Source organism: Paramormyrops kingsleyae, chromosome 15 (genome assembly GCF_048594095.1).
Source record: "Paramormyrops kingsleyae isolate MSU_618 chromosome 15, PKINGS_0.4, whole genome shotgun sequence".
NCBI classification, from domain to species: domain Eukaryota; kingdom Metazoa; phylum Chordata; class Actinopteri; order Osteoglossiformes; family Mormyridae; genus Paramormyrops; species Paramormyrops kingsleyae.
The window spans coordinates 14,408,810-14,432,866 of record NC_132811.1 but is presented as its reverse complement, the minus strand read 5'-3'; the positions used below and the strand labels follow the sequence as shown (position 1 = coordinate 14,432,866).

The window sequence follows — 24,057 nt, the reverse complement described above, 5'->3', positions numbered from 1 at the left end:
TTAAAGAAGTATGAGGTTACAATGTCATGTAAAATATTATTGTGATTTCTATGCATGAAGCATTGACTGATTTTTCTTTCTTCAGGGAGGAGGAGATTGTCCAGAGATGAGCATCGGAGCAATAAAAATAGCTCTGGAGATCTCTTTACCTGGATCCTTCATCTACGTCTTCACAGATGCCCGATCCAAAGACTATAAGCTGACACATGAAGTTCTACAGCTCATTCAGCAAAAGCAGTCCCAGGTAACCAGAGCTCATATTTGTCCGTCTCATATTTTGCTTCATCCTTGCCTGGACCATTCACCAAGCCTGCCTCATCCAGGTTGTGTTCGTGCTCACCGGTGACTGTGATGATCGAGCACACATTGGCTACAAAGTCTATGAAGAGATCGCCTCAACCAGCTCTGGTCAGGTCTTTCACCTGGATAAGAAGCAGGTCAATGAGGTAAGTTGCCTTCCTTCTTTATCATAGTTTTTCCTCAGGATAGTGCTGTCACATGACCCTATTTCCAGTGATGCAAAAAATAAGTACTGGCTTGAAGCCCGAACATTATTAATATACAGGATGGAAAAGCTAATTACATTAATCCTTGGTTTCCGCGGGTGATACGCTCCCAAACCTACCACACATAACCAAAACCGCGGGTGATACGCTCCCAAACCTACCACAGATAACCAAAACCACGGGTGATACGCTCCCAAACCTACCACAGATAACCAAAACTGCGGGTGATACGCTCCCAAACCTACCACAGATAACCAAAACCGTGGGTGATAGCGAACCATCCACAGACCCAATATATAACTAGACTTCTGTGTACTTGCATATGGTAATTGATGAATTATGCACAATAAAACATCACTAACATAAAATACAGGAATAAGAAAGTACATTGTACATTATTATACAGTATTGTACAGTTCTCTGAATGTAAGGGATTTTGATTCTTTAGCCTAATTCTCAGACGATATAGCAATGGATGTATGAAGAGATGATGAAGCAATGAAGATAATGCTTTTTATACCTCTCAAAGAATGAAGGAACAATGAATAATCATATTGTTACACGTTTCACATTTTTTTGTACTGTGATTAACTGCGGAAAACTGCAACCGCAGATATGGGCCTTTTCTGTTTATGAGCCATTTCCGTTTGAGTGGCATCTCATCCAGGGTGTCCCCTGCCTCATGCCCAGTTTTTCCTAGGATAGGTTCCAGATTCACCATGACCTTGTACTTAAGAAGTGCCTACGAATGATAGATGGATGGATGAAATGATACAGACTTTTTCACACTTCGGCAGAGGTTTCATAATCTATAGATGAATTTATGCACTTAGTCTTGTAAAATAAATTACCCCTCCTCGACCCCCCCCCCCCCCCCGAGCACTCCTGTGACTTTTTGTAACTGAACACTGGACATTAAGACTTTCTTCAGGATTTTTAAACAATTTTAACTGGTGCCTATCACCATAAAGCTATTCAGTTTTGGGGCCACCATGTGTTTCAAATTCCTTTCCCAAAGTAACCTTGACACCATGAGTGGGGTTTAATTGCTTGTTCCACACACTTATGTATAAGTATTTCAGAAATGTTCGTGAGTAAACAAACTAAGCACCTAACTCTTGAGGAGATCTCCGAAAAATAGCCCCCCGCTTAACTTGATGCAACCCATCTGATGCTTCTGAAATGTGTTTGTACTGTTAGGAATTAGGAAGTTGACAATCTAGCATGATATTTCCCAGAAGCGACTGAATTAACCTCCTGGGCAGTTTAATTCAATGGTATGTTTCATTTCTAAATGCCGGATACCCTAATGAAATCTCAGAACTGCAGTGATGAATCTAGGCTAATCTGAGCTTTCCATCATTAGTAACGAGAACTTCAGTTTATTGTGGAGATGAAGCTGCCATGATCATAGAGTGGTGACAGCACAGGCACAGGCATACCCAAAGAGGAAGGGGGTGGGGGGGGAGTCCAACGCACTGATAAACAGCTCCCACAGGGTGGAAGTTATGTATGGAGAGAGAGTTGTCCAGCTCATTTTCATTTCAATTAATGTGGTTTTCAGAAGCTGCCAAATCCAGTAACTACCTTAAATCTGATAATATGCATTGATTCATGAATGCATGGAATTCCATGTTCGGCAGGGTGCTGCTTTTCCTTGTGCTCTTTGCTTCGGGAATGGACATAGTAACCCTGCACTAGATAAACAGTCAAACACAGATGGATGGATGGTTTGACTGGTGGAGAAAAAATAGGTCGTTATATGAAATGTGAGCTTCAAGTTGCATGCAATATTTGTGTATTTGTATAGATGTTAATACTGTCCTTTCTGTTCCACACCAGGTGCTGAAGTGGGTAGAGGAGGCTGTGCAATCCTCAAAGGTCCACCTGTTGTCCACAGACCATCAGTCTGGGGTGACCAACACATGGCAGATCCCGTTTGACCCCAGTCTGAAGGAGGTCACAGTGGCCCTGAGCGGCCCGGCACCTAACATCGAGATCCGGGATCCACAGGGTAGGCAGTGACCTCATCATATACCTGCCATGTCTCAACTCACACCATAGTCCTCTGTTCCTCAGTTTTATTATAGTTCTAGACAGAGTGCGAATTACTCCTCCGTAATTGGGGGATACTGCCTTCATAACACTTCTGTGACCATTATGGTCCACTACCGCGTCAATACGAATTAATTTCAGAAAGGCACAATTTATTCATGATAAAATGAGAATGAAAACATAGGGAGTTCATCTCCTTGGAAAATGACCATGATCGATCTTACCTCACCAAATAAGCCTGGTTTAAATAGAGAACTTAGCTTATCTTGCTAGTTAACGTCTCTAACGTTGACTGTACCGGTGTTCTGTCGAGTTGAGCTACTTTGTCGAGGTAAGCTATGGTTAGGGCTATTGATTAGCACTACGGTAGCTTACCTCGACAAAGTAGCTCAACTCAACAGAACACCATTGTCTCAGAAGGACAATGGTAAGTAATTCAACTTATAAAGACGTCAGGTTTCATTAGTCGATGAAACACGTAAACGAATAAATGAAGGTTTTAAAATAACACATTTTCAACAGGCTAGACTTCTGCTGGCTACTTACATTTACCAACGCACGACAAACAGTACCATGACAGCCGAACACAATGAACAGGTCACTCAATGAGAATGAATGACGCAACCGACTGGCTACTTTTAGCGCCGAGGTGGTTAAAATGGTACGGTCCACATTAGGGGTGTCTGAAATCGTTTTACATAAAATTTTCCTACAAGGTGCCAAAAATGTTAAGACCACCCCCCAAACTGCTATTTTTGTCTCTTTGGGGGGGTTTGGGTCTTGATCGGGGGGTACAGTACCCCCCGTAATTCGAACCATGGTTCTTGAGAACATTAGTGGGCGATTTGGTTTCTGAAGGCTTCCAGTTTGCTATGGGAGCATCAGAATCATACTGCAGTTGTGGTGTTTGCTTGTGTCCCGGCAGGGAGACTCCTAGAGAAGAGTAGGAGTCTAAATGAACTCCTGCATATCCCCAACTCTGCCAAGGTTCTCAACGTCAAGGACCCCGAACCAGGAATGTGGTCAATAAAGGTAACTGACTCTTAAACTGACAAACGTTTTCCCTCGAGAAAGGCATAATTAGCTACTTTAGTAAAAACAGAAACATGACTTGCGCCCAATGTTAACGGCCTTCTGTTTAAAGCCAGGGTTTTTATTCCAATGTAATCCGCTTACCCCTGTGTTTGGCTGAAAGGTTTGCTGCGTGAGGTAGTAAATCAGTGATGCCCCTGAGCCTAGATACTCTGTCAACGCAGAGCGTCGAGGAAAAAAAGGTGCTTTTTTTGTAGCTGGAGAGTAGCCACTAAGGGCCTAGTGACATTCCTTTTTTGTTTGATAGCTAATCACCGAAGTGGAGGTTTTGTAAACCTCGAAACACACTCACCTCACACAAGTATCATTGTCCTCAACTTTCACCTAAATACCAGGAGGCTGCCTTTATACTACATTATTTAAATTATTTCTAGGGTGTAGTGCTGCTTCATGTGCTGTGTTATCTATGATAGGCTCCCAGTTGGAAGACTGATGGATGTACAGAGTTTCAAACTCATGGCTACATTCTCTATTCAGATTAACGCTGAACACGTAGTGACAGTTCCATCTGGAAAATTTCTCTTCTAACCATCCATTCTAACCACTTCTCCAGTATGGTCATGTGACTTAGGAGCCTATCCCAGTAAGCACTGGGACACGCACAATCACACACGATGGGCAATTTGAGATTTAAATTCACCTAAACAGACTACAGGGTGGATGAAATCTGGTTTAAAAGTAAATGTCATAAGGCCTCTGCCAAATACCAGATGCTGAAAAGCAATGATTACCAGTCTGCTACGCTGCGTGTACGGCTCTGCACTCAACGGACCCTGGAATATTCCTGGAATGTTACTTTGCCCTTTACAGAATTTCATTGATAATACAGGGGGGAAAATTGTCATTATTTCAGAAAACATGCGACTCAGACAGAAACAGCATGTCGTCTCTGTTTAATCTCTTTACATGCTGTTTCATTTAAGACAACTGGCTAATCACCACACTCGAGTAAAAACAGAATACCCACGAGATATTTATGAGAAATTATATTATTGCCTGTGTCTCTTTAGACCATTGGCTGGTGCCAAAGATGTGGAATCATAAAGATTCTCTTAGACATAAACACATTAAAACACTCAAGTTTCTAGCTACAGTTGCCCTGAATTTTGTGATAGACTGTATATTTGTAAAATGCCATTAATTAACTCTGACAGTTGTAAGCTCCACAAGACGTCCCATCCCATATGAAACTGGCTTAAATTGGGTTGAGTACCAAATATCCCTCAGTACTCTACCCCTGCTGTCTGAAGTGTGCTCCGCCTACCCTGAAGTAACTCTACCATTGACTACTTCCCGGGGGGAGGGGATGTACGTGGGTAGCAAAGATGCTGGGAGCTTTTATGAAACTCTCTAAAGATTCCACCTAGATCTCGCCCATGCCATTGGCCCTGCTGATGAGTAGTTTTGGCGTCATCCTATGTTATATTTTATGACCCATGATAATAGATTAGGAAGGCTGTAATTTGAAAAGTATGCAAACAACCCCAAGGAATAGCTGCTGGATTTTTTTGCTCACGTCCCGTTGCCTTATTTAAAGCCTATAATAGATTGAGTTGACTAAAGAAATAAAGATAAGATATTTAAAAATCTTTTGAAATTTCTGGACTGCTTTTCTGAAAGAAGAGCATTTTGGCAGCGCGTGATAGAAAATGAGGAATAATCATGCTTACGCGTGTCGTATTGCTTCAGGAATTTGGGTCTACGTGTGACTTCAGTACACTGTTATATTCCCAGCTGGGACTGACCAAATGTTAAAGATACAGGATCTATGTATAAGGAGGAGGTTACGCGAGCAGACTTCAGGCGGAACTGGAGCAGAGAGAATCATTGATATTCTTACACAGAATGAACATCAATATTCATTTTGCCTGAAGAAGGTCAGAGGTGAGATCTGAAAGTTGAGAAGAGATGTAGCTGTACTGTACCTGTGACCTGTAGCTAAGACTTCTAACAAAGGATATGTGTGTTCATTCTTTTCTATCAAAATCACCCTCATGGGCAGTAGTTACAGCATTTCTGTTTCTGTACATAGTGTTGAATACCAGCAAGGCACTGGTATTCAACTTTCCTGACAGTACTCATTAAACAGAAACACATCAGATTCAGTACATGAACATAATTAAATTTTGGAGGAAATTTTCATTCTCGTAATGTAATAAGAAACTTTATTCAAACTTAGTTAGCCATGATTGATGATCTCTCTTTCCACCCCATGACAAATGACAGCTAATCCTGCAGACAAGGGAAACTGAAGTCATGTGGCTATATGGGAAAAAGAAAAAAAGCTTTTTGCACACGACAGATAATTCATTCCTTATTCAGTGGAAAAATCTTAGTCTGAAGCTTCAGTTGGGTATTGTTTTCGGTTATTGCATTTGAGTAATGTAGCAGTCTTGACAAGTTTATATATTCATGTTTACGTTTACTAATTTGTCCAATGCCTTTGCCCAGAGTGACTTAGAAAATGGGAATTAAAATGAGAGTTTGTAAAAACAATAACAACCCGAGTAAATATAGTCAATAAAGAACTCATTTCCGATGGTGCTTCAAAGAATGTCACATGCTAAGGGTCTTGGGATCTGACCTCTCGTATTGTGTAGTGGCTCATTGGGCAGCACTTTGGCCTTGTGTGTGTGTGTGTGTGTGTGTGAATGTGGGGACTTGGCATGTTCTTCCTGTGTTCATGCAGATTTCCTATAGGTACGCTGGTTCCCAGGGCTTCCTGCCCTCCAAAACACACCGTTCGGTTTGGTGTCTCTACATTGCTTGTACTGTGTGTGAAGGTGTGAGCAGTGTTGGGCATTTCAGGTCCAGAAACTGCAAATCCACAGTCACAGAGTACTCAGCTGGTTGGTAGAAACACAATAGGGTTTGGATTTGTAGCTTCTGGACCTGAAATGCCCAACACTGGGTGTGAGTGTATGAATTGGCATCATACCCACGGATTCTCATGCTCTTTCCTTCCTGGAATAGACTCTTGGTGTCTCCAGTGAATCGGTGACTATGGAAAATGGATGGATAGAAGACATTCTGTCTAAGTAACTTATGATAGACAGTTATGATAGGCAAGAAAACCATCTGACAAGAGGATAGGCAGCAAAGACAAACTTTACTGGAGTAGGTTTGGGATCTGTGGCTGTGTCCTAAGATTGTGGGTTTGAATCCTGTGTCTGGTTAAGGCCTTTGACCCCAATTGCTGCAACACCACCGGATCTTATCTGACCCCAAGATTTCATCACTTGTCTCAGACAAGCATGTCTGCTAAATATATCAATGAATATTACAAGGAGATTTAAAGAAAACTTTCATTTAGAAACTGATAAAGGTTAAATTGTTCCCATTCTTTCAATGGTATGGTATGATGTAGGACTATTGTTTCAAATCTCAGAGCACCGCCAAACCCTTAATGACCCTCCCCCCCCTGCAGACGTCCAGTGAGGGGAGACACTCTGTTCGAATCTCAGGGCTTAGCACCATTGACTTCCGTGCTGGCTTCTCCAGAAAACCCACTCTGGACTTCAAAATGACTTCAAGCCGGCCTGTAAAAGGTGAGTCTTACCTATCAACCCAGCTTTCTGGAATTTATGGATGCTGAATAGCTAGCATTGTTTTTTGAGGTAATTTCATTGATGTCCCTCTGCCTGTGTTCCAACCCAGGCATTCCCACCTACATCCTGTTGAACACCACCGGAATATCACCCCCAGCACGAGCCGACCGCCTGGAGTTCCTTAGCATCGCCGGTGGGGTGATGAAGACCCTACCCATTCCATACTACCCTAATCGTGAGCCCTTTGGCATTTGGAACATCACTGAGATCCTCCCCCCAGAAGAAGCCTTCTTCCTCAGGGTCACAGGCTACGACAAAGATGGCTTTCTCTTTCAGCGGGTTTCCAGCGTGTCGTTTTCCAGTATTGTCCCAGGTCTGTCCCTCCCTGACTAGGCTTAGTAAGGTCTCTATATGGAATAATAATTGTCAAATTGCAAAAGGAATATTGACAGTCGTGTGCCACCATGTCCAGTTAGCTTCCTTTCAAACTGTTCTATCTGCTGCATATGGAATGCTCGTCATGCATCAATTTTGTGTCCTTGGTCTTTTCCAGCATTTCTGTCTGTAATTTATGGACCAATGTGTTTGAATTTTCTTGTCTGTTCTTGCACCACTTTCCCTCCGGCCCAGATGCGCCCAAGGTGACGATGCCACGGCAAACCCCAGGTTATTATCTACGAAAAGGCCGTATCTCCTGCCAGGTGGAGAGCCTCATTCCCTTCACGCTGCGGTTCAGCCGAGATGGCGTCAGACTTGGGGAGGACCAGCTCTTTCGGTAGTGATACTAGCTGGGGAAAGTTTCACAGTTACCCAAAGCGAAGGTAAATTCTCAACCAACCTATTCATTAATCTTCCAGGGAATCATCAAACGCCTCGTTTGAGATTGAGCGAGTGACCTTGGAGGATGAGGGACACTATGAATGCATTGCCATAAACAGTGCTGGTACGGGTCGGGCTCAGACCTTCCTAGATGTCTCAGGTAGGCTGGCTCTTCATTTTGCTATTGAAAAAGAAACTCATAGTCACAGTGTCATAGTGTTCTGAAGTGTCTGAACAGCCAAGTATACTTGTGTATCAGTAACGTGCCCAGTAGTCAAAAGCTACTTGTGTCATAGTATGAAACTTACACCAGTCCATCCATTTAAATAATTGGTAGTCTAATTAAGACTGAATCAGTCTGCACTAAATGGTAATTCCGGGGGCGCACTCTGGGTAGGTCCATTACAGGTCATTACGTATTTACATAATTAAGGTAATTTCAAATTCATCTGAATTGCCTGTGTTTACACTATGGGAGGAAGCTGGGGTAGTCCATGGAAACCCTCACCACTATACAGAAAGTGTGCAAATCACTTGCAGCCCCCGAGGTGTGAGGTAACCGTGCTACGGGTACCAGTCGGCATGCCAATGTAGGCGATTATCTCAGAAACCACAATCGACCATGTGCAAAATCGCTGGAGAGACGTCCTCTGTAATGACCGAGAGTTGCCGAGCTTTGTGAGTGAACTCTGAATGAGTAATAATGGATTACAGGTGTGGGTTCGCTCTCGGACTAACTGCCAATTCCCTCCATAACTGTCTGCTACCTTTCTGAGCTCATCAGGATTTTACCTGCTGCAATGTTTACAAAGGTGGATACACTGAACCTTTGCTCCATAACCGGTTAACCAATGCACAGTGTAGTAGTACACCAAGCCTAGCTCTGATCCCATTGAGTGGATTCCTTTGGGAAAATGTAGCAAACAGCTGCTCTCAGTTTAAATTAAGGTCAATGAAACAAAAATGTGAGTTAAATATAAACAACAGCGACATGCATTAAGAGTTAAGGGCTGGAATTTAAGCTGAGCGCCTTGCCACAAATTCCTGTTGTGTCATCCTCATTTGCTGATACTGTACAAAGTATTTTCATGTGTGATTGGTAGAGACCAAAGTCGTATAACATTTCTATGGCCGGGCCCTTTGCCTCTACACAGCTTGTTAATCTTTGTCTGTGGTTGCGAAGTGTTTTTATTGGATTGGCAATAGATTAGACCACCTAAGATGCTCCAATATGCCCCCATTTACCCTTTACATAAGTTCAGATTTTATGTCATGAAGTTAAAAAGATCAGCTAGAATGAATAAACTCAGACCAAGATTTGAATGAATTACAATTACAAATGTTGATTTTATGTTAATTTGAGAGATACTTCTTACAGAGTATTTTAAAAAAGCTTTATTGAGCCAATATAATTTTTCAAAGTTCCAACTATAAAAGTAATGTCCATAAATCATAGCTAACTTTAAACTAAGAATTGTATGACTCTGACTTAAATAGTCTACCAGAGACTGTGGGGTGTAATTTATCCAAATGTGGTATAATTTAACTGGAACGTTCTTCTTTGTACTTTTTGGGGCCTGTAGATTGAGCATCTTATAGGGGTTAGGAGAAAATCTGGCAAAACACGTAGCCCCGTTTACATTACAGGGGAAATACTTATGTATCCAAATGTAACTTTTAAAAACTAATAAAAAATGAAGAATGACCTAAATATTTATAGTTCTGTAGCTTCTGCCAGCTTATGCCTATGTTTTTGCATGATCATTAGCTGATGATTTCCCATCTCTCTGTATCACCTGCTATCCTTTAGTGGGGTCATGACCACTCATATTACTTGAGTCTCTTTACCTCTCCTCCTTCTAATCTTTTGCTCCTCTTCCTGCTTCTGAATGACATCGCCTAAATTCACCAAGCCCTACCCCATAGCCCCCCCCCCCACCCGGAAAATTGAACCCCCCCCACCGCCCCACAGAACTCAGAACTCAGAACTCGCACCTTTTCTATTTTCAACTTGCATTGGCAAGAAATGTTAGATTTCAACTAAAGGTGCAAAAAAAAACCCACTAATGTTGTTGCAATAATTCAACAAGTTGACCTCCATTCATTCTCCAGCAAATGATCTGATTTAGCTGAACTGCCATGTCCAGACTGTGTGTGACGTCGTGCCTGTGAAAGAAGGATTACTTGTTTGATGTCTCTGGCTGGAAGAGCAATCATATCACTGTTGGCCCCTTGAGCAAGACCCTCAACCAGAAAAATGCACTTTCACCCCAAGCTTTGCTCTCACCTGGTGTCTCATATGTGCGTTTCATAGGAGAGCAAGATGTGATATGTGAAAACTAAAATCCCTGCATACTTTTATTTATACAAATGGCAAATTAAGTATTATTATCATTACGTTCCAGTTCCTTTGTAGCAGCCTCCAATGACCATAACACGCCATATTGTTATGTTGCAGAACCACCTCCCACGATCACTGTCCCCGGCAACGTGACAGTATCCCCGGGTTCCCGGGCCGTCCTCACCTGCCTGGTGACCAGCACAGTCCGGTTCAACCTCACCTGGCAGCGCGGCGGCCTGGATGCCCACCTGGAGCCGCGAGTACGCACCATGAGCAACCTTTCCCTGGAGATCTACAGGGTGACGATTGACGATATCGGCTGGTATCGCTGCATTGCTGCGAATGAGGGTGGGGCGTCTTCCTCCTCCGTCTACCTCACCGTACAAGGTGAGGGCATGTCCAGGTCACTGGGACCTGGGGCCTCAACCCCAAGGCTTAATGGCAAGTTGCTATCTGTGCCTTTATGGACTATGACTCTGAGGTCACTCCCTTCAACTGTTGAACACCGGAAATCTCTTTAGTCTGTACCTCTATGGAACGCCGTTGAGTGGTTTCCATAACAACTGTTTGTTAATATGAGTGATTTGACAGCCGTGTTGAGGATGGCAAAACGTTATTGGAACTTTCCTTCATGAAATCCGCTCTATTTCCATGTGGCTTCCAGTGAGGTTGCTGTGGGACTTCTGCATTAGGGGTATGAACGCTGAACAGTGCACCACGAGACCTTGTCAGGAAGCTGCTGGGGAATCCAAAAGCTCGTCTCTTGCCCGATTTGAGTAGTGATGAGAGCTTAGCTGACCAGCGTGCATCTTTACATCTCACAGGAAATCACATCAGGAGTCTACAGCGATGGCACAGCGCAGTATTTCATTTTATAGCTTGTTGGGTGTGTGAAGGTGATTTATGTATGGATTTTTTAGAGTATATGAAAAGCTGACCTTCACAAATAGGTCAGGATTATCTTCAGAGTTTAGCACCAGAGACATTGCATATGGAGCAAAATCTTTGTGTCATATTGACCCACTGATTGGGCCCTATGAACATGTGACTGCGCCACAACAGGTCAATATCTGCTGTTTAAAACACATTTGCTGGTATTAGTTTTTCTGGAAACCTTGAATAAAGGTGTGAAAAAAAAGTTTAATGCTTTTAAAACATCAATGTGATAAGTATTTAGATGTTGAAATCCATTTGTACCACGAGTGTGAAAAATAACTTTTCAATGTGACCTAAAATAGAGTTTGTAGGTTGTCGGCATTTCACAGGACATGACAAGAATAGTTCCTGTGTGTTTATTTAGTAACAAAGTCATCTCTTTCTTTTTTGGGAGGGGTCTTTGTTACTCAGCAGGGATCGATGGCTGACCTTAACACACAAACACCTTTGAGTGCTGTGGCTAAAGTGGCCCCTCCCCTCACAAACAGCTGTTACAATACGGCCGCCAGCTTTTTAATTAGCACCTGAAGAAAAGCCAATCCCAGTCATTAAGCCGACTTTGAAGTGCGACCGCTGACGACAGGAAGGACTGCGTATGACAGAACAGGACATTTTCACGGTTCATTATCAGGGTCTAAAGACAAGTCCGGCTTGGCACATGAAAGCCCCTTAATGCCACAGAAAAGGTTAAGCCATGCAATACTAAGCACCTCATTTGTCATCGGGTTTGGAGAGCTGTGTGCAGTCTGTCAGCATGTTGGTTTAAGTCCTCATCTAATCCTTTAAGCTGAATGTAACAACCCCCAGTATTAACTTACACCCCTGGTACTTTTGTGATATCTGTCATTTCTATTTCAGCATTTCTGGAGAACTTTCAAGAGCCATATGTGGGACTGTACATCCGTTATTAATCCAGTAGCTGCAGTAAATGGATATTTTTGAATTTTGCCAAATATGTCAGTGAGCACTGAACATGTACATCCGTTATTAATCCAGTAGCTGCAGTAAATGGATATTTTTTAATTTTGCCAAATATGTCAGTGAGCACTGAACACTGACTGCTAATTGTTCTTAAGCTACAAAGGGTGTTGACTGTTATTAAATGTTTTTGTAATTACTGCCTCAAATAATTTATGTGTCATTCAAAGCATTCCTCTATTGGACCCTCGTTAGCTGCATTTATAACAGTATTCAAACGACAGAATGATCTCGTTTGTTGTGTTGTCCTTCCCGATGGATTCTTGCACCTAAGCGGAGCTAAAAGCTTCCTGGTTGGCCAAGGTGTGTCATACCAAAGATTGTCACAGAGCACAAACGTTTATGGCACTGGAGTGGCCCAACTATGGACGAAAACCAGTGTCAGTGCGCATTTAAGGCAGCCGTACTCGGCTTTGTATACCGTGTGTTTTTGGAGAAGCTGAGGCTTGCTGGGGATGGTGGGTTATGAGATCCTGAATCACTCTTCCGGAGAACCTGAGAACTTCATCCTGTCTCCCTGTGATCATGATCACCACAGAGGTGGAGCTGGGCAGTATCGCATGACCTCTCAGGACATGGAACGCATAATGAATCATTTGGCCCTTGCTGATTCCCCAAACTGAAGTATTTTGAACTGATATTCCTTCTTTTTATCTAATAAAACATTATGAAAGCAGGAAGATAAATGATTTGCAATGAAATATACTTGTTTTAATGTAACAGTAAAATAACATTTTTCCTTACCTATCAGGTGTAAATGGACAGGTATATTTTGGGCATTCATGTCCTTTAACTATCATATTTGAATGAAAAATATATAACTGAAAAACATTTTGGCTGTGATTTAATAAGGCTTGTAAAATTGGGTGCTGTTTCTTAGCCATGATTTCTAAATATTGGGCAAAAAGTCCAGCAAGTCTGAACCAGCAAGGCTGTATAAAAAATTGACAGAATTCTTAGCCTAGTCATGGCTGGACTTCTATGCATTTATAGATCAATTGTAATTCATAGGCAAAATGTTATGTTGGAAAGGAGAAGAAGACATCTAACATATCAGAGACACCTTTGAACTCCCGATAGATCCTCCGCAAGTGAGAGTGGAACCCCGCAATCAGACGTTCCTGACAGGGAGAGAGGTCCGTGTCCGGTGCTCTGCTAAAGGCTACCCAGCCCCCCGGATAGTGTGGACCCACAATGACATTTTCATCACGAGCTCTAGCAGGTAAGCACTTCTTCTTCCTCTCCCCAGTTGGTGGCGCTGCTGTCCTGTGATTGTACCTGCGATTCATTACATTGGTTTTATTTTCAAGGCACCGCATGACTCCAGATGGGACCTTGATTATCAAAAGCACAGTTCAGAAGGATGCTGGATCTTATGGCTGTCTGGCCAGCAATGTTGCTGGGACAGACACACAGACATCCATTCTGACATATATTGGTGAGTACTAAGTTTATTTGCTGTATAATTTAGCCTGATATGTGAAGAAACATCATATATTCATCCTTTACAGCAAACTATTCAAATTCTTTTCAAGAAAAGAGCATGTATATATCCAGGTGGTGCTGGGGTCGAAATGGCTCCTTATTGGTTCTGTAAAACCAAAAAAAAGTGCTATATAAATGTAATATTCATTCATTCATTCATTTACATCCATATGATGCTTTTCTGCTTACAGAGTCTCCTCAAGTCAGAGTGGTACAGAGTGAGACTCTAACTGGTTTGGGGGAAACCACGGTAATGGAATGTATCGCTGTTGGGATTCCACATCCAGAGATCAGGTGGTACAGAGGTGAGGCTCTCTTCTGGAAAACCTCACTCCTAGTCTCCTACCTAAAGATCCCAAAGTCAAAATTAATTGAAATCTGGATGCTTCTTTGTTGGTCAGGTGACCTTCAGCTGAGATCAACCCCATTTGTAAGAATAGAGCCTCGCCGAGGCATTTTGGAGATCGAGGAAACCCGGGATACGGATGCTGGCGACTATACTTGTGTTGCCACAAACGAAGCAGGAACAGCTGTGGCCAAAGTCACCCTTGATGTGGGCTGTAAGTGTACATTATGCTGCAGATGAGTCACAGTGCTTAACTGACAGACTCAAGACTGAATCTGCTCATTGTTCGTCTTTCCTCCAGCCTCTCCGGAGTTCACACACGAGCCCACGGACATCTCAGCAGACATCGGCTCAAACGCCACCTTACAGTGTCGAGCCCAGGGCTACCCTGAACCTCAGATCAGTTGGCGGAGAGAGGACAACGGTGCCCTCTTCTCCCGGCACCATACGCACAGTTCCGTCACGCAGAAGAGAAATGGGGACCTACTCATCAGCAGTACGTAGCGAGTTCTCAGCTTGGGCAGACTGTTGTGTTCACCGCAGCACAAGGCCCCCCCGAAGCCCGCTGTACAGATGTGATCATTGGTCTCCGTGTCCTCAGAGTCATAACCAGTTGGGAAGAAATTGGTCAAATTCAGTGTGTTCTGGCTAATGACATTTTGCTTAACAGATACCATGGTTGAATGCTAATTACATAGTTTTCAGGTTGGCTTCTATGCAAAGATATACTGGAAGATGTTTGTGGAGGCTTTCAGATTAAAGGCTGAGCCAGTCCTCTTCCCATGATAAACCAGCAATATTTCAGTTTCTAGTCTAATACCCGAAGACATTGCATTAAAGGCGTATATTAGTTACGAAGTTACGAATTAGTCTCTGGTGTCAATGCTTATGAAACTTGACCTTGAGTTTTCTGGACTTCTCAGATATTTGGGTGGAAGATGAGACCAAATACATCTGTGAGGCTTACAACCAGTTTGGGAAAATCCAAGCAAAAGCCTCTCTTACTGTTACTGGACTTGGTAAGTGATTGAATCAGTCGTGTTTCATTGTATAACACGGTCCACTTTCACTTTTAAATGTTTACATGTGGATGAGTGCTGAGTCGCAATGATGTTTTCAAGATAATTCACATTCTTCATTTTTCCTCTTATCAGTGGTTTTTATTATTTCAATATGTTTTATTTATTTTAAAGGTAATAAGGCTGGATTCTAGGAGAAAAGTATTTCTGTGGACAGAAAGCAGACTTCAAATATTCAATTTCAAATAAACCAAACTATTCACATGGTCTGCCAGTCAAGGGATGATGTAGTAGGGTCGTTATTCTTGAATTATGTATTAAATGCTTTGAATTCACTTTTTAAATATGGGAAATTTTATGTTGCAATGAATGCACGGCCACTTTCTGGCAGCTTTTGAAGGGCTGGAGATGTCAGTTTGGCAGAAGTAATGCAGAGCACCAAAATTCACGGCTTCTGAAAAAGAAATGAATTATCTGCCAGGCCAGATGTGCTTGATGCATTTGGCCGACATTTCTTCATTTGCATGTTTCTGGGAATCGTTCAGCCAAATCAAAGAATCAGAGGTATGCAGACCATCCTATATCTTTAGGTGATCAAAGGTGTGGATCCTATAATATGACTGCTAATTCATACCTAGAATTTTTTGTCTCTGCACTTCAAAGTCTGTGCAGTGAGATGCAAACCCCTGGTGTACCACAGGACTCAATGGATATTTCACAACCTCATTAACTTGTAAACAAGCCCATTGACTGCAAAGCTGTGTTATATGGAGCAAAGGTCGCACAGTGCTAGAAATCGATGCCTCTCTCATTTGCTTCTTTAACCAGGCCAGTTTTTTTGTGGTCTCCATCTTTTATTCCCCATGACAACTCCAAGGGTTATTTAACCTGATTGTTTATAGTGTTGGAGTCTTCGGACTTGAAACTGGTTTATAACAAATAACAAAATAAAACCTCAAAATATGCACAAGATGGAGTTGAATCTTTCCCGTGCCAAGGTATACGTTTGCCATTTTCAGCTATGGAAAAAATGTCAATATTGTTCATGTGATGAGAGGTTTAGACTAGTCAGATGGTTTATTCTTGCCATTTGGTCTTAGGATAGGTTAGTTTAGGACAAGCTGACTCTTGTCAGCCTCGTCTTGGTAGCTCTGCACAGTGGAGAAGATCATTTATTATTGAGAAGCTTGTACTTGATTGCAAGAAATGAAAATAAGAAAAACAAAAAAAGTTTTATCTGTCCAGCTCTTATCTATTTGGAGTTGGGTCTTCTGTTATCCTTGCATGCAGCAGATGTATCACTCTCCCTTGGTGGATGTTTTGCTCCACATGACAAATGCTCTTCAGCAATAGAAGGGATGCAGCAGCTTACATGGACAGAGAACCTGGTTTCACTGTCTGAAAACTTGTCATCCTCGTCATCACCCACCACGACCAGATGGTGACAGTTTTTTTTTTGCATGTCTGTAGCTACATGGTTTCGTATGTCTGGCCAATCAGCTGCTGGAGACAGAGGGCCAGGTCTTGGGAGCCCTCGGTGAACTGAGGCGATGTCGCTCATGGAGAGCATATAAATACAGCTGAGTGTTTATAGCAACCAGGCATCTCAGGCAGTGGCTGGTCGTCGTGAGAAGATGTGGAAACCATATGGAGGCCTGAGCGAGGGGAGTGTGTCGTAAAACACACAGGGCTGGAGAGCTGTCTCAGAAGGCGTGAACCATAGGCAGAGTCGGTTGGGAGTACTGGAACCCACTGGGAATTGTGCAGACTACAAAATTTATGTATGCATGAGTTTAGGGAATTATTCTTGTACCAGTGGAATATTGCCCTTATACAGCATGCTAGTTCAAGGGCCAGATCTCCAGGGACTCTTACACATATTGCATAAATGATAAATTCTGAACACAAGTCCCTGATGCCTGTGTGAGTGGATGGTGTGTGAGTGGATGGGGTGTGACTGAATGGTGTGAGTGTGCCCTGCGATGGGTTGGAGCCCCACCCTGGCATGTTCCCTGCCTTGCGCCCATAGCCTCCGGGATGGGCTCCGGACCCTTGTGCCCTGAATACTACAAACGGATAGATGGATGGATGGATGGATAGGTCTCTGAGACCCTCCTTCTGTAGAGGAGTGTTGCTAATGGACTCCAAACAGAAAGTGTTGACCACATTGTTCCCTTGGTGTCGTAGTGAGGATGGAAGGTTTCCATCGGCTCAGTTTGAACTTTCAAGAAGTGCCAGAGACCTGCACTCGCACTGAGGTCTTCCTGTGAACATGTGGTCGCTACGGCTGTTCTCTTCTTGTTACCGCAGCTATAACAAGCTCATGGATATTCCAACAGCTGTCCCTGGGGATGGATAAATCAGATCCCCTTGAACTATTGTTCAAAGCAGCCAAATGACATGTCATAGCATCTTGGACATTAAACATAGCTTGGCTGCCGTGTCATATCATGTAGGATTTATCTGCAAAGCTCTTTTTCTTTGTTGCAGTGTCTCCAGTGATTGGCATCAGCCCAGGAACCATCAATGTGATTGAGGAACAGCAAGTGACTCTGCCCTGCATGCTACTGGCAGGGAACCCATTACCGGAGAGGCGCTGGTTCCGCAATGGTGGCTTGGTAAGGACGCAGGGATTAACTCATAGAATGGGAATCATGTCCAACTTGCTGACATGGAACAATTAACCACAGGGAACACACAGAATCACATGCTCAAGCATGAACCAATCTATACATTCTTACCCTCATGGGGGGGAGGTATTGGAAAGGAACTGGCTCATGACCAAGTTTTTTAAAAGCAAACATGTCAGATGACAATATAATCCTGACTTCAGACTTCCTCACAAACTTGGGAATATTCTATGTGTTTATTCTGTGTGTTTGCATGGATGTGACACAAATAAACATACACGTTAATGACATAGTGTGATGCATGCAGAATGCATGTGAGCAGGTCCTGAAAGTGCATTGATGTCCCTCGGCCAGGTGCTTCCCAGCCCGTACGTGACCCTGCGGCGGGATGGCAGTCTGCACATCGAGCACGTCCGCTTGCAGGATGGTGGTGATTATACGTGCCTGGCACAGAATGTGGCCGGCACCACCAACCGCACCACCATCCTTGGCGTCTACGGTACGTGGTCGTGATACGCTGCGGCCCTGCTTGCATCAAATGGGCAGCATCTATGGAACCATTTACTACACTTGAAAACTTGAATAATAATAATAATAATAATAATAATGTACACATTGGTTGTATATTTGAGCTTTTTTCCTTTATGGTTCCTCCAGTGCTTTTTATAAGTATATTTGGACATATCCAGAAAACCTAAAACAGCTGCAGAAAGTAGCTTTTTAATCTGATGGGGCTGAGTGGGGGAAAATAAAACATTCTGTGTTTATTGAATTCAGTCTTGCATCCAAGCACCAGCTCGGGTCCACAAACGAGCATCATTGGCTGTTGCTGCCGTATCTGCAGGCCTGTGTGTGATATCAGCACTCAGTGGGTATGTGCAGACAGAGAGAGAGAGCCAAAGAAAGAATAAATAAAAGGAGAGGAAAATAAAGGGCGTCGGGAGCTAGTGCGTTTAACACACTTTCACTTGCAGTCGCGTGTCGCACGGAACGTCCATGGCCAAGTCGCTAATTGTTAAATCTCCAGGCCGGACGCCTGCTCAGAGTTTCCAGGGCTAATCGGTCCTGCAGATGGTTCTGGGTTTTATGAATAAAACAGCCAGGGAGAGATGGGGAGAGGAGCGTTGAGCCTGTGGGTAGGGAGGGGTTGCGCCTTGAGGTGTGCAGCCAAGTACAGCCTTAGCCCCTGGGCTCCCATGCAAACTCTGGACGAACCCTCCAGTGGTCAGCGCACTACAGGTCCCCAAGCCTCCCATCTGGCACCCAGATAGAGCATCCATGGCCACCATAGTGCTGTGAAATCAAGCACAGGCCTGTCTGCCTTTCCGGATGTTTCCTTCTCCGTTATCTTATCCTCTCGCACCTACAGTATGAGATTATCACTGATATGTGCCTTAAGTCAGACAAGTAGGTCCGCTAAGTTATTTATTGTAAATATATTAGTGCCTCCTTATAAATTGAGGTCAAAGAGAATAGTAGCTGATTTCACAGCAGTGTGGGGGCGAGTTGGGGGGGGGATTAGATAGGAGGATGAATGAGGCAGATTGAAATTTCAGTGCTGTTCATACAGTGGCCTGCCGTTGTTATTGCATGGTGGGGGCCAGGGGTGGGGGTTGTTTGTTCTCCCTCTCCAAGGGGCCCATTCATATTTAATTAGTGCTTGGAAAATATCTCAGTCAAAATGACAGAGCATCAGAAGTCATAGTATTGCTTCCCACTAAAAAATATTAGTCTTCCCAGGCTAATAAATGCAAATGCCTTCGCCTAATAGAGATTAATTCGTCAGGTTGGGAATTCTTGTCCGCTGAAGCAGCCGCACTCTGTGTCTTCCTTAGTTTCTCCAAGCATCCAGCATGGGCCTCAGGTCTTCAGCACCATCGAGGGGACGCCCATCTCGCTCCCATGCCGCGCCTCTGGCACCCCCAAGCCTGACATTACCTGGTCCAAGGTAAGGAACCGAACCCCACCCCCAAGCCTGACATTACCTGGTCCAAGGTAAGGAACCCAACCCCACCCCCAAGTTTGACATTACCTGGTCCAAGGTAAGGAACCCAACCCCACCCCCAAGCCTGACATTACCTGGTCCAAGGTAAGGAACCCAACCCCACCCCCAAGCCTGACATTACCTGGTCCAAGGAAAGGAACCCAACCCCACCCCCAAGTTTGACATTACCTGGTCCAAGGTAAGGAACCCAACCCCACCCCCAAGCCTGACATTACCTGGTCCAAGGTAAGGAACCCAACCCCACCCCCAAGCCTGACATTACCTGGTCCAAGGTAAGGAACCCAACCCCACCCCCAAGCCTGACATTACCTGGTCCAAGGTAAGGAACCCAACCCCACCCCCAAGCCTGACATTACCTGGTCCAAGGTATGGAACCCAACCCCACCCCCAAGCCTGACATTACCTGGTCCAAGGTAAGGAACCCAACCCCACCCCCAAGCCTGACATTACCTAGTCCAAGGTAAGGAACCCAATCCCATCCCTAAGCTAACTAAAGAACTTCTTCTGCCACACATTGTGAACTTAAGACCTTCTGGGATGTAAACCTGTACGATTGGTTTTCTAGTTCTGATATACGGTGTGGTTCAGCCCCTGCCATGTGTCTAAAGCAGCCAAAGAAGCCCTTAGTGTCCTGTATGCAGAAACACGTTTGACCTTCTAGTCAATGGAACTGCTTACGTGCAAATTCGCAGTGCGTTGAGGTTCTGTTTCAGTTGGCAAATCATAGTCACATCTAACCTCATGAAAAAGGTGTTCAAAGCTGATCAAACTTCATCATTGTCCCGTGCAGCTGGGCCAGAGTGGGCTGGACATTCAGATTTGGGTGTCCAACACTTAATATGGCCATCTAGCGGCTATAATATTTGTAATTTTTATAAACAAGCTGGGATTACAGTATTATCGGCAGTTAAAATGGTTCTGGGACTCAACATTCCGGTCTCACACCAAACATGCATCTTCCACGTAGAAAATTTCTCCGACGCAGGACCCCTGTTTGCTGTGGTACAAGAATATGGCTGTTCTTTCTTCTCAACACCTGCATTTTCATAATGCATTTTTACCCTGTTTTATTTCATGGTCTGGTTTCCGCAATGACAACGGCACATGATGAAAACCAGCGAAAGGCTCTTTATGTAGTGAACATGTGCTTGAGGAATGTGGGTGTATCTCTTTTCTTGTCTTGGTAGGCACATTTGTTTCTGTGACTTGTAAAATTATATGCCATTAAAGTGAATGGGACGTAGAAGGCCAATGAAAAGCTGTTCTGTTAAGTTCTACGCCAGCTGCAGTTATGATTCTTTCCTCCATGCACCCACTGAGGTCCCCTCCCTGTGATGTTAGGGTCCTTACACTGGTGATGTCACATTTTGGTGCTTCTAAATTTTTGCCTGTCGTAAAAGAATTAAGACTTCTGACTTTATTGATGTTAATAGTCAAAGGTCTCTTTAAGTTGTCTTTTTTAGGAAGTGAAGAAACAGTGACCTTTGTTTCACTTTTTTGTCTGTGGTGCCTCGCAGAGAGGTGAGCTGTTGGACCTGAGTAGTGAGCAGTTCTCCTTGGGCCACGACGGCACCCTGTATATAGCCTCTCCCACCGGCAATGAGTCCGGAGAATTTGTCTGCACTGCCACCAATCCCGCTGGATACAGCTCCAGAAAAGTCCAGCTGACTGTGTATGGTAAGAGGCAAGACTCTCTATCCTTGTCAGGACCCCTGATTGAACAAGCAGCATAACAACTGGGTTAGAAGCACACAGGGATGCCTGTGTTCATTCACTTGTCTGTACTTTTTTCAGTGAGACCTAGAGTCACTGGCCCAAACAGTGGGCCTGACGGCTCTGGTAGGCCGGTGGAGGTGTCGGTGACTGCAGGCGAGGACGCCATCTTGCCGTGCGAGGTCCAAAGCATCCCCCCTCCTATCATCAACTGGGCCAAGGAGCGGCAGCTCATCTCCCCCTTTTCCCCCAGGTAAGCTCACTTCCTGCTGCTCCTACTCTTGGCATGGCTTTTACACACAGAGCTAGACCATTGTCCGTCGGGCCGCATCAGACTGCAGATGAGGAGCTGCTCATGCTCTCAGCGGAGCAGCTCTTGCACCATCGTGCCTGGGAGCGAGACTCCCCCAAACAAAAGGAGACATTTGTTCTCCTGCTGCTGTTGGCTTCTCACCCAACCCTTTCTCTCAAAGTGTGGAGTTCTGACTGGGCCTACAAATCATGTCCATGTGTTTAAGAGGCACGCTGAAGCCAAGCCGGGTTTCCCGCGGCCTTCTTTGGGGCCCCAGCACGCTTCTGCGAACGTGAACGGGGCTGCCGTGTGTCCGTGTGCAGCAGGGACGGTGCTTTGAGGAGTCCCAAAGCACTTGCGCTAATCTAAGTTCCACAGGCTGCGGAAAATCAGTGACATGTGTGATTTTTCTTGCAATGCCACATGGTCCAGAGAGGCTCCCGGCCTCATGACTCATTGGTGAAGAGTCTCCAGGACTGAATTGGCCCATGAATAGTTTAAGTTTGTGTTTTGGCTGAATATGCAACTAGGCTTTAGGTGGTGGTAGTAGATAACTGTGGCAAAATGGTCAGCAGTGTCCTCTGGCTTGCAGGCACACTCAGCTGCCTTCTGGGTCGATGAAGATCCTGGAAACCCGGGTGTCGGACAGCGGCACCTACCTGTGCGTCGCCACAAACATCGCTGGAAACTTCTCTCAGGAAGTAGTGCTGAACGTCCATGGTAAGGGTGGATAGTCCTCATACTACCACACCTGTAAACCGCCTTCACTTTCCTCTGAGCTTCTTGACTTCACAGCGTCCAGTTAACCAGACTCGTCCTCGAACCCTTACCAGCGCCCACTAGTATTAACCACTATCTAGTATATAGTACCTCTGCGGATCCACAGTGCTTGGGCTGTAGGAAGAAAAAATGTATGCTGGCAGCCGTCCTCTTGTTAACGTCTTTTTCAGTCGATCTGGCTCCAGCTACGTTCCCGAGGGAAGTCGAACAGGGACGGACACAACTGACCCACTTCCCTCGACATGGAAAAATATCTGCCTGTAATGGTCCGAAGGCATGGCTGCGATTCCCATAATGCCGTAATTCTTTTCTCCTGCAGTTTTAAAAGGAAATGCCATGTATGAAACTTTCAGGAGCTGACTTATATAGAGTGATGTAATAAAAGAGAAGAGAAGAGAATGCCTTTATTGCCATTGTAACAAGTAACAATGAAATTCAATGCCTGTGATGTAATGGCTCAGGTACAAATTTTATTTTTACATATATGAGAGAGAGAGAGAGTTCTGTGGAAAAATCTGTTGAAGGCAGGCAAAGAACATGTTTAAGGTCATTTATATGGGTAGTAAGTGTATATTTGCTTAGAAAAAGACCCCACAATATAGCATTAGAAGAAAAGCAAATACAATAAAAAATAAACAGGAATTTCCTCTGTTCTCCAGAAAGATATCTTGATATCTTGCTGGACGGTTCCCAAACCTCCTCTAAGGGGCACCCCAACAATTCCACATGCTAGTTAAATTTCACCACCAGCTGAAATCAGCAGTCACGCCGTCTGCAGTTCAGACTAGACAGTCTGTTTGAAGTTAAGCAAGTTTGGGCCTGAACAGAACTTGGATGGCAAACCAGCTAGAAAAGCTGTGTTGCTGGATGAGGTCTTCTTGTAGCCATCAGGTTAGCCCATCCTCTGTCCTTTCAGCTCATAGTCATCCCCTATATGTAACCTTAGCTACTGTGTGGTGAGCGTACTGGTGCCAAATGCCTGCTGTCTCATCAGCCTGGTGGGTACTACAGTATGCAATGGTGGTGGTTGAAGTGGCTCCCCATTGGTTCTGTAATGTGCTATGAGAGTCTTGAAAAAGCGCTGTTTCAAGGTAACTTTCATTCGTTTGATTTAATTAGCTAAATATCTCGATGAGGTATTGATTAGCTAAACATGATTGTCTAGTAGTCAAATCAAAAAACGCACTGGTGTACTGGATGGTTGCTGCATATACTCCTGTGATTTTAGGAGAGGGTTGGAAATAGCTAAGCTAATGTACTTTGACAGACAATAGAGTTTCAGACCAACATGAAGATTTTTTAAACGTCATTTTTTGGCCTAAGGCTTTTGCACAGTACTGTATCTGTTTTTTCCCTCCATGGAAATATCGCCCACAGTTCAACAGGAGCTTTCTTCGGATAGTACTTCTGCCATTTTATGGTACACATTCTGTTGGGACCTTTTCTTTTCCATGGTCTCCTACAAAAGTCATTTATTAAGTTGCTTAGATTCCGAACACGTGACAATATTAC

General features: G+C 44.0%; 1 protein-coding gene across 1 annotated transcript in view; it reads left to right on the top strand.

The window, feature by feature from the left end:
- hmcn1 (hemicentin 1) overlaps window positions 1-24,057 on the top strand; it is a 103,967-nt gene that overhangs the window by 31,726 nt on the left and 48,184 nt on the right. The window contains exons 6-26 of the mRNA XM_072699844.1: window positions 86-244; window positions 324-446; window positions 2,349-2,520; window positions 3,487-3,593; window positions 7,081-7,201; window positions 7,311-7,574; window positions 7,832-7,976; window positions 8,059-8,180; window positions 10,479-10,748; window positions 13,356-13,497; window positions 13,586-13,713; window positions 13,952-14,065; window positions 14,162-14,320; window positions 14,408-14,602; window positions 15,030-15,125; window positions 17,616-17,743; window positions 18,110-18,254; window positions 19,591-19,703; window positions 21,278-21,437; window positions 21,555-21,726; window positions 22,358-22,485. Coding sequence (XP_072555945.1) covers window positions 86-244; window positions 324-446; window positions 2,349-2,520; window positions 3,487-3,593; window positions 7,081-7,201; window positions 7,311-7,574; window positions 7,832-7,976; window positions 8,059-8,180; window positions 10,479-10,748; window positions 13,356-13,497; window positions 13,586-13,713; window positions 13,952-14,065; window positions 14,162-14,320; window positions 14,408-14,602; window positions 15,030-15,125; window positions 17,616-17,743; window positions 18,110-18,254; window positions 19,591-19,703; window positions 21,278-21,437; window positions 21,555-21,726; window positions 22,358-22,485 — 3,163 coding nt within the window. The remainder of the gene's footprint in view (window positions 1-85; window positions 245-323; window positions 447-2,348; window positions 2,521-3,486; window positions 3,594-7,080; window positions 7,202-7,310; window positions 7,575-7,831; window positions 7,977-8,058; window positions 8,181-10,478; window positions 10,749-13,355; window positions 13,498-13,585; window positions 13,714-13,951; window positions 14,066-14,161; window positions 14,321-14,407; window positions 14,603-15,029; window positions 15,126-17,615; window positions 17,744-18,109; window positions 18,255-19,590; window positions 19,704-21,277; window positions 21,438-21,554; window positions 21,727-22,357; window positions 22,486-24,057) is intronic.